The sequence below is a fragment of the Polyodon spathula genome, chromosome 1 (genome assembly GCF_017654505.1).
Source record: "Polyodon spathula isolate WHYD16114869_AA chromosome 1, ASM1765450v1, whole genome shotgun sequence".
Classification (NCBI taxonomy): Eukaryota; Metazoa; Chordata; class Actinopteri; order Acipenseriformes; family Polyodontidae; genus Polyodon; species Polyodon spathula.
In genome coordinates this window covers 92,010,915-92,022,394 of record NC_054534.1, presented here as the reverse complement: position 1 = coordinate 92,022,394, position 11,480 = coordinate 92,010,915, and the positions used below count along the sequence as shown (strand labels likewise).

Genomic DNA, 11,480 nt, shown 5'->3' with positions numbered 1-11,480 from the left:
GCGACTCCCCACAGCCAGGACGCGAACCTGCGCTGTACGACCCTGCACGCCACGCGGCTGTGGTTTTACCAGATGAGCCACTTGGGGACCCCAAAGTTACATTCTTTTTAACACAAGCAAAAAATACAATATGAAGTGATGGTTGTAATAAAACTAATTTGTACAAATGTAACATGCAAGTACTATTAGTTTTCTTAAGTAATTTTGCTGGAACATTTAGTAGGCATGGCAAATAACGATCTTAGTAGAAACAATAATGGGATTACACAGAACACACGTGAGATATTACTGAGAAATGCAGATGATTAAAATAATCATATTAACAAATCAGGAATGCTTACCTGCTCTAGTTGTTTCCCTTTTAGCCAACTGCAAGAGACCCTTCTTCTTGAGTATAAAGCTGCACCCAATAAAAACACTTGAGCTCATTGCTAGGACCAAGCCAATGTAGATGTTGTGGAATTTATCATTTGCTAGCAATGGTTTGTCCAGGTTGCTTCCATTTGAAATGTTCATTGCCTTCAGGACAGATACATTGGTAACTTGACACAGGGCTTGTGCAAAGGAGGCTGGGCAGGCAACAGATAAAATAGCTCCTGTGGAAAAAACAAAAAACAAAAGAATCAAATGCCAAGAATAGTATTGAAAATATACAAAGTACAGAGAACAATGTTTGTAATGTGAGTGTTGTTTATAATCTATTACAGCTATAATCTTTTGGATGGCTGTCTTTAATAGAAACCAAAACAACACAGGGAAGGTAGCCTTAATTTTTGTTTATTGGCTAGTTTTGGGTCAATGTTAAATGTTAGTTTTACTCTTTGTTTACTCAGTTTAACATGCAGTTTCTTTGGTAAGGTGAAAAACCCTCTGTGGCAAAGTGGTTTGTAGTGCACAGGTGCAGTGGTGATGCAGTGCTCAGGAATGATAGACACAAGACAGTTCATGGTGAAAAAGCAGCTCTTTATCTGCTGACAAATAATAACACCTGGCCCTACGCAATGCTGTGTATCACTCAGGCAAACCACGGGGTTCAGTCCCAAAATAATAATACAGTAAACAAGACACACACAACATTGTCCCAAGCCCAGAGTGAGTGCTCTTTGTGAAAGTGGTGGTTTACAGGTTTATTAGAGTACAATGGTGAAGTGGAGTCTGGGTTTAAATGCTGGTGGTTTAGCTACAGCTCCCGAGGGTTAGCCTTCTTTAAGGACAAGCACAGACAGTTAACAACAAACAAAACACTTAACACTCACAGTAATTAATCACTTACGTTTCCCAAATGGGCCCTTTCAGTAACCACATCAAAGGAACAGATTACATCGTCACATCCCCTATTATCAATCAATCAATCAATCTTTATTTTATATAGCATCTTTCATAGTGGACCGCCATCACAAAGCGCTTTACAAGATGCCGTAACAACAAGAAAATGCATAATACATTAAATACAGTGGAAAGTGTCTAATACATGACAGTAGCATAATACATGAAATAGTACATTAAATACAGTGGGAAGAGCATAATACTTGATAGTAAAACAATACATGAAATTGTAGCAACAACACAGCAGCTAATAGCAGATATCAGGCTAAAAGAGCATGGAAAGCAAGAGAGAACAGGTGTGTCTTGAGTTGATTTAAAGCAAGCAACGGTGGGGGAATCATGCACCAAAACTGGAAGAGAGTTCGAAAGAGTTGGAGTCGTGAAGCTAAACGAGCGTTCTCCAAGTGTGGTGCACTTATGCTTGCGGATAACAAGCAGGCCAGAGTCGGAGGACCTCAACTTGTGGGCAGGGACATAGTGTGTTAACAGGTTGAGGAGGTATTCGGGACCTGTGTGATGAAGGGCATTGTAGGTGAGCAGAAGAGTTATACCTTCAGTCACACCCCCTGTGATAGCTAGTTCAATCACATCTCCTCCAGTCCATGACTGACACATCGCTTACCGCATTAGGGCGATGACTTTGGGCATTGTGACTCTGCCCCTTTCCTGGACATCTGGCTCCCGAATTACCCTGAAATGAACTGCCAGACCATCCAGTACGAGGCACACTGTTCCTGTTATACAGGAGGGAGGTTGTTGACTAGGATTCATTTGCTCTCTGTCACACCCTCATATTTAGGTTACTGGATTATTAACAACTTTGAAATACTCAGGCTACTAACATCATACACTAGTTTTGCAATTAGTCAACAATACTAACTTTAACCCCTACTTATAATTTACTTTTGTGGAGCAATAATTGTTGTGATAGTTAGAAATGTATTTGACTTGGCCCATAAATGATCTTGAATTCGTGGAAAGTGGTTATCTTACAGTTCCCCGTGGTTACACCAGTCACCTAGCAGCAGTGTCTCCACAAACATTAAAGTCCTTGGAGGCTTCTTATGAAAATGTTATTTCAAGTACATCTCCCAACTAAAACCTTAATTAACAGCATTGACAAAGAATAACATGTCACCCTCCTTTACAGGAGGTCAAAAATGAATTCTACATGCCGTTTATTACACTACATTAAGCAAAGTGGTGGTTCAGGCAGGGAACTCACTTTTAATCAATCAATCAAATCAAACTTATTAAGTGTTGATAACCAGCAATCGAAATAGCAGTACCTTATCGCTATCAACATAATAACATCTCCAATGATGTGAAGGAAAGGCTTTCAATCTTACCTGATGCATTACCTTCCTGCTGTGAGTTAGAGTTTGCCTCCTCCTCCCAAGCCTCCACCTGTTTTTTTGGCTTCTTCTAAGGGGGAGAGCAGCTATCCTGCCCCTGCCCATGGCTTCCTACAGTCAGCCTCTCCACTTATCAGGAGAAAAATAATGGGCTTCCTCGAGGCGAGGCCAAAGATGTATGATACAGTATGTTAAATATGTTATCCAAGAACATATAACATGCATAAATGTGTTATCATGTTTAATCTGTAATAAATATTCTATCACATGAGTTCCCTGACTGAACTTTTGTCATATCAGTGACATACAATAACGTATTACATTTTGGAAATGGTTGAACATTCCTAACTATTCTGCAAAATAAACCACTCTGGTCTGTATAGGTGGCAGCTATTCCTAAAATTATCCGATAGTGAGGATTAAGAATAGGGCAGATGGGTAATTTCAGGAGTTGATATTTCAAGAAGTAAAACAAAGAGGGAACACTATCCCACCTACACCTGAAAGCGCTGGATGGATCTTGCACAGAGCAATCTGCATGGCAGTTTCTTGCATGAATACTGCAAATATTGTCTGTTAAGTGCTTGTAGCATACAAAATAATTCCATACGTTTTCCCAGCCATGCACATCAATGCAATAATACTAGAAAATAGACGAAAATACTTTTATATTTTATTTTAGAACATGATATCTGATCCAGAAATGGGTTTACTGTTAATGACCTTGTTTTTAGATTGTCTTGCAATTCCTTGGTCATTTCTCCTGGAGAGTAAAAGTGTCCCTATCCCTATAGGACCTTTGTCCTCTGTCAGTAACCAACCAGTTGCTCCCCCTAGTGACTGACATGCTTTGCAGCCGGTAGGATACATTGACCCAACAAAATATTTCTGGGGTGAAATGACCTAGGAAGTGAAGCAATAACAAACTTCATGCAAAGCAAGGCAAGAAAACTAAGAAGTTTCTTTTAAGAGTAGTTGCAGGGTTCTGAAAAAATATACCTTTAAACATCCCCACATGTTGATAAAACTGTTTAAATAACGCACCTGTAATTTTTCTTTTCATTGCTAACATCCTGACAACTTTTTAACGTATAACTTTAAAGTCTGTTTCAAAGCGCTTTTCAAAATGTCCGCTCTTGTGCACTGGGGTTTGAGATCTGTCGTCTAAATCACTGCAGGAAGAGTAATTTAAAAAAGATAACACATTTAACACATAACACATAGCAAGTTCTCCTGCTGGCTTTTCTGTTCTGTACCACATCATGTTATTACTGTGTTACCTGTTTAACAATGTGGGCAATGATCCTTACACTATCAGTGCGCTAGAGCGGACATTTTGAAAAGAGCTTTGAAACAGACTTTAAAGTTATAAGTGTACAAAATTGTCAGGATGTTAACAGTGAAAATGACAGCAACATTATTTAAACAGTTGTAAAACACATGGGGGTGTGTAACACTATAATTTTTTGGAACCCCACTATTTACTCTTTAAAATACTGTAGTACTCGATGTTGTGTTTTAAAATGAAATAAAATATGTCTTATTGCACATTTGAGGTCTATATAATGCATGAATGTAAACAACAGGTGAGATACAATTATTTTGTTAAAATTATTTGTGATTCGTAATCATAAATTAGTGTCTCACGATGTCCTGGAATGATAATGCATAGTGCTGGCGAAAAAAAACAATACTTCAAAACAGACTATATAAAGATAATTCATGTTAAACTTTAGAAATAGGGCTCTAAAATATACCTAAAGTACATCAATGGGATCATCTGAAGATATTTCCAGGGACGTCCTACTCCTACTGAGATACCAAGACCACAGTCTTCAGCACCTAATATCCCATCCAAAATATTCCCAACCTTGGTTAGTCAAGAGCATCCTCCAAATTTGTGTTCGCTGGTTAGAAATAATACACTGGGCACTGGGGCTAGGTTATGACTGCATCCATTCTATCATTAACTTATATTGTAAGTACATTCAACAAACCAGTGTCATGAACAAAAGGAAGAATGCACAATGCTGACATAAACACAGGTGCAGTTTCAATTAAAGTAGTTACTATGGCAGCACAGTCCTCCTTAAGCTAGCTCTTGTAAGCATACACCAATTATGTATCAGTAATAACTATCTCTTTGATATTCCCTAGCTTACACAGGGCTAAAAATATCAGATGACATTTTATTATTTTCCTTTATTCTGCCAAACAAAAACTTTGATATGAGGGACCGTTAAAAGTGCTTACAGTGGTCATACCACTTCCAAATACTTCCTTTGACACATTTAAGTTTCATGCATGACATCAAAGAACAACATTACAAGATTCTGAAATTGTGGTTTTGTAAAATGTGTTAAGAGGTTCTTGCACTGAAATTGGTACCTTAAATATTGTTCACCATAACTATAAAAACACTTAATAGTACAGTATGTAGTAAGACATGGAAAAATAGTCAAAGCATTTCTCAAATAAATTTATTAGGTTTCTTTTACTACATTGCATGGGTTTGATATCATAGTAGTAATACTAAAAGGAACGTAATACAATTATCTTACAAATGTTTTTCTGTCTTCAAACGTCAGATCATTGTGTGTATATATATATATATATATATATATATATATATATATATATATATATATATATATATACAGCTCTGGAAAAAATTATGAGACCACTGCAAAATTATCAGTTTCTCTGGTTTTACTATTTATAGGTATGTGTTTGGGTAAAATGAACATTTTTGTTTTATTCTATAAACTACTGACAACATTTATCCTAAATTCCAAATAAAAATATTGTCATTTAGAGCATTTATTTGCAGAAAATGACAACTGGTCAAAATAACAAAAAAGATGCAGTGTTGTCAGACCTCGAATAATGCAAAGAAAATAAGTTCATATTCATTTTTAAACAACACAATACTAATGTTTTAACTTAGGAAGAGTACAGAAATCAATATTTGGTGGAATAACCCTGATTTTCAATCACAGCTTTCATGCGTCTTGGCATGCTCTCCACCAGTCTTTCACATTGATGTTGAGTGACTTTATACCACTCCTGGCGCAAAAATTCAAGCAGCTCGGCTTTGTTTGATGGCTTGAGACCATCCATCTTCCTCTTGATCACATTCCAGAGGTTTTCAATGGGGTTCAGGTCTGGAGATTGGGCTGGCCATGACAGGGTCTTGATCTGGTGGTCCTCCATCCACGCCTTGATTGACCTGGCTGTGTGGCATGGAGCATCGTCCTGCTGGAAAAACCAATCCGCAGAGTTGGGGAACATTGTCAGAGCAGAAGGAAGCAAGTTTTCTTCTAGGACAACCTTGTACTTGGCTTGATTCATGCGTCCTTCACAAAGACAAATCTGCCCAATTCCATCCTTGCTGAAGCACCCACAGATCATCACCGATCCTCCACCACATTTCATAGTGGGTGCGAGACACTGTGGCTTGTAGGCCTCTCCAGGTCTCCGTCTAACCATTAGACAACCAGGTGTTGGGCAAAGCTGAAAATTGGACTCATCAGAGAAGATGACCTTACTCCAGTCCTCTACGGTCCAATCCTTATGGTCTTTTGCAAACCTCAGCCTGGCTCTTCTTTGCTTCTCATTGATGAAGGGCTTTTTTCTAGCTTTGCACGACTTCAGCCCTGCCCCTAGGAGCCTGTTTCGAACCGTCCTCGCCGTGCACTTCACCCCAGCTGCCGTTTGCCATTCTTTTTATAGGGCACTTGATGTCATCCTACGGTTGCTGAGTGACATTCGAATGAGTTGGCGGTCATCCCGGTCAGTGGAGAGTTGTTTTCCCCCTCTGCCGGTCTGTAGCTTTGTTGTCCCCAATGTGTGCTGCTTGACCTTGTTCTTATGAACCGCCGTCTTTGAAATTTTAAGGATGGAAGCAACCCGACGCTCACTGTATCCCTCTGCCACTAATGCCAGAATTGAACCCTTCTTTTCCTCACTCAAAACGTTCCTTTTCAACTCTTTGGGCATAGTCAATAGTTATTTTTTGATTCCAATTACTTTTGAGGTACTACTAGTACTGTTTTGCCATCCAGCTGGTCCTATTGCAAGAGGATAGTGATGACCACAGGAGTGGTTTTTATACTTTTCCTCGTTAAATAAGAATTGGTTCAGGTGATCCCCTAATCGGTACCTCATTCAGTAGAATGTGGTGGAATGGAATGGCTACCATACATGTAGAGATGCTGATTTAAGAAAAATTTGCAGTGGTCTCTTAATTTTTTCCTGCGCTGTATATATATATATATATATATATATATATATATATATATATATATATATATATATATATATATATATATATATACATACAGAGTTTTAATACCTCACTGACATCCGCTTTTGAGTTCTTGGGTGTTGAAGAGAAAGCTGGCGTGGTCGTGGTTAAATCAGGTTAATACATTTTAGGGCATTATTCCAAAGACACATACAAACTGATTTTTATAAAGGGTGAAGTTAAAAAAAGGGGGCAATGGGGGCTGGTTCAAACCTAAATGCCATAATTCGCTTTAACTGATTTTTCCATATTGTAACTTGTCAGAAGTTGTTTCATTGCATAAAACTAATTCGTAATATAAATGAAATATTGGGTAAGGATGAAAAGGGGAAATGTTGTCTTTTACATCTGCATTTTAGAAACTCACTGCTGTTAGTTTTTGCATTTTATTGAAATGCCCTGCATAGTTTTTCTCTTGATTGGTTGTTACTCTGACTGGTTACGGATTGAAACTTTTTATGGATCTACTTTTTTTGTGTATATATATATATATATATATATATATATATATATATATATATATATATATATATATATATATATATATATATATATATAAACACACACCACCCACTCGACATATCACAGGTGTCGGGGTCCAATATAAATCTGTTATATGTCGAGAAATGAACATTGCTAAGGGGGCTAAAACCAATTCCAAAATGTTTTTCCATTATTACAACAGCAAGAGAACATTCAAAGAGGAGGTTAAATGTTTAAGAGATACAAATGGCAAAATCGTAGATGAAGAAAAAAAATAGCAAATATATTAAATGATTACTTTTCACAAGTTTTTACAAAGGAAGATACGGACAACATGCCCCACATGTCATCCAGTTCCTATCCAGTTTTAAATAACTTTAGCATAACTGAGGCAGAAGTGTTAAAGGGACTAGGAGCTCTTAAAATAAACAAATCCCCTGGGCCGGATGAGATCCTCCCAATAGTACTCAAAGAAATGAAAGAAGTTATTTACAAACCGCTAACCAAGATCATGCAGCAGTCTCTTGACACAGGTGTGGTACCGACAGACTGGAAAATTGCAAACGTAATACCGATCCACAAAAAGGGAAACAAAACTGAGCCAGGTAACTACAGACCAGTAAGCCTGACTTCTATTATATGTAAACTTATGGAAACTATAATAAGATCCAAAATGGAAAATTACCTATATGGTAACAGGGTCCTGGGAGACAGTCAACATGGTTTTAGGAAAGGGAGATCATGTCTTGCTTGATTTTTTTGAGGATGCAACATCGATAATGGATAATTGCAAAGCATATGACATGGTTTATTTAGATTTCCAGAAAGCTTTTGACAAAGTCCCGCACAAAAGATTAATTCTCAAACTGAACGCAGTTGGGATTCAAGGAAACGCATGTACATGGATTAGGGAGTGGTTAACATGTAGAAAACAGAAAGTACTGATTAGAGGAAAAACCTCAGAATGGAGTGTGGTAACCAGTGGTGTACCACAGGGATCAGTATTAGGTCCTCTGCTATTCCTAATCTACATTAATGATTTAGATTCTGGTATAGTAAGCAAACTTGTTAAATTTGCAGACGACACAAAAATAGGAGGAGTGGCAAACACTGTTGCAGCAGCAAAGGTCATTCAAAATGATCTAGACAAGATTCAGAACTGGGCAGACACATGGCAAATGACATTTAATAGAGAAAAGTGTAAGGTACTGCACGCAGGAAATAAAAATGTACATTATAAATGTCATATGGGAGATACTGAAATTGGAGAAGGAATCTATGAAAAAGACCTAGGAGTTTTTGTTGACTCAGAAATGTCTTCATCTAGACAATGTGGGGAAGCTATAAAAAAGGCTAACAAGATGCTCGGATACATTGTGAAAAGTGTTGAATTTAAATCAAGGGAAGTAATGTTAAAACTGTACAATGCACTAGTAAGACCTCATCTTGAATATTGTGTGCAGTTCTGGGTCACCTCGCTATAAAAAAGATATTGCTGCTCTAGAAAGAGTGCAAAGAAGAGCGACCAGAATTATTCCGGGCTTAAAAGGCATGTCATATGCAGACAGGCTAAAAGAATTGAATCTGTTCAGTCTTGAACAAAGAAGACTATGCGGCGACCTAATTCAAGCATTCAAAATTCTAAATGGTATTGACAATGTCGACCCAAGGGACTTTTTTGACCTGAAAAAAAAAACAAGGACCAGGGGTCACAAATGGAGTTTAGCAAAGGGGCATTCAGAACAGAAAATAGGAGGCACTTTTTTACACAGAGAATTGTGAGGGTCTGGAATCAACTCCCCAGTAATGTTGTTGAAGCTGACACCCTGGGATCCTTCAAGAAGCTGCTTGATGAGATTCTGGGATCAATAAGCAACTGACAACCAAACGAGCAAGATGGGCCGAATGGCTTCCTCTCGTTTGTAAACTTTCTTATGTTCTTATGTTCGTATGAGGGCCGTGATATAGCGAGAGACCCATAAAAAAACATATTGGCCAACACAAATACTATACAACCACTCCCTTGTTTTATCGGGGGAAACCCACTTTTTCTCATTTTTCGTATAAAAAGCAGCAGGCCATTTATTTTATTTTTTTAAATTTAGTCATTGCCCATTATTTTTTTTTATTTTGTCCCAATTTGAAATGGGCAATTATTATTTATGCTCAGCTCACCGCTACCACCCCTGCGCTGACTCGGGAGGGCGAAGACTGACACACGCTGTCTTCTGAAATGTGTGCACTCAGCTTTACACACTGGGAGGGCAACGCAGCTCCTGGGCAGCTAACAGGCAAGCCCACAGGCGCCCGGCCAGACTACAGGGGTTGCTGGTGCGCGGTGAGCTGAGGACACCTGGCTGACCTAGACCTAGGGATATGTTTCTGTTGGATTTTTTTTTTTTTTTTTAAATTGTAGCAATGTTTGTTTATGTTATCTTTTATGTGTTCTTGGCATTTAAATAATAATTATACATTAATTAATAAAAACATGCCTGAGGGCAGTGTCTATTACTCATGTTTTCATTTACTAATGAAAAACGCAATTCGCCACATATGGATTCCCAATTCGCCTCATGTGGCTATGGCAACCTATTCGACACACGTGGCTAGTGGCACCAGGGAGCTACAGTAATGCAATGGCTGTTTTTAATACATACCCACCTCTGAGCTGCCACTGCCTCTACAGCCTCTTTATCACGAAAACTATCACAGAAACCGGTGCAGTCCGGATAACTACACTGGAACCTGAGGGCCCTATGGGTGTCAGTAAGTTTGGAGGAAAACACTTAACAGTGATAACATCCTAAACATTTATATCTGCAGACGTTACCTTCATATTCATGTCGCTGTGCCAGTAGCTCTTTTTTTTTTATTCTCCCTCGTTTCAGACGGCACTGCTACTCTCTTAATTATGGGGCATAGGTCCGCAGAGGTGTAATATTAATAAAACTATACGCAGAGTATAACCGCAACTTTACATTGTGTGGTATGCCTGTACAAATGCAATTTGACATACAGTTTTAGTTACGTTGTTTTTTTTAGAACAATAATTAGGTTGTAAAACCACATATTTTATTGTTTTATACAGTTTGAAATAAGACCGAGATAATCCGAGATAATGTAATCAATGTCATTTCAAACATTCTCAAATACAGTAACGAGTTAAAAGATAAAAAAAAAAAAAAGAAAAAAAAAATAGAATGGGTATGTTAGCTTTTTCTTTCTTTTGTTTTCATGACATTTTAACAATAATATCGTCCGCCCGCCCCAGGTATAATAAATAATAACTATGGATTGAATAATATTCATACTTGTAATTACCAATATATGTTTAATAATTAACGACACTTAAACAAAAAACACCTACCTTGTGTACACTGTTGATGTGCCTGGACTGCCAAAGGTTCTTCCATTTTATTTTCCAAGGTGATCTCCAACATCAAACTTCTTGCGTTTTATTTAAAAAGCTGCAATTGCCAGATCGCGTACTATAATTTCATTCCTTTACTGAAGTGATGTACAGAAACTAAAGGTAAGTGCAGGTCGGTGTAATTACTGACTCAGATGCACCTCTCTACAAGGTATTGTAAAGTCTTCATATTTTAAACTTACAGCTAAGCAAACCGTTTTTATTATTATTATTATTATTATTATTATTATTATTATTATTATTATTATTATTATTATTATTATTATTATTATTTAGCACTCGTTCCCTTTACCTGCTGTTGTAATCTGTCTCCCCACCCACTTTACTGTAGTGAAGGTGGTGCTGAAAAACACGCAGTCTTGCGTAGGATAATTATCGAACAGAGACACCCATTTAAAACAGTCAAGCCTAATTTAAAACAGGCAAATGAATGTCAGGCTCGTGGTTATATGTTTTTTTTTTATTATTATTATTATCATTTTTTTTCTCCAGGCAGATGTGTTAAGTTAATGTGCATGATTTGCATGACGCCAATGTTGTAAAACGAAGCCAGTGTGGTTTTTGATACCCTTACAAAATG

At 37.6% G+C, this 11,480-nt stretch overlaps 1 protein-coding gene across 1 annotated transcript; it reads right to left on the bottom strand.

Moving 5' to 3' along the window:
• Positions 1-213: 213 nt before the first annotated feature.
• Positions 214-11,041, bottom strand: LOC121324244 (magnesium transporter NIPA3-like). Its single transcript, XM_041265918.1, has 2 exons — positions 10,838-11,041; positions 214-596 (listed from the first exon to the last, which is right to left on the bottom strand). The coding sequence occupies exons 1-2, from the start codon at positions 10,908-10,910 to the stop codon at positions 328-330; spliced, it is 342 nt and encodes a 113-aa protein (XP_041121852.1). The 5' UTR covers positions 10,911-11,041; the 3' UTR covers positions 214-327.
• Positions 11,042-11,480: the final 439 nt, after the last annotated feature.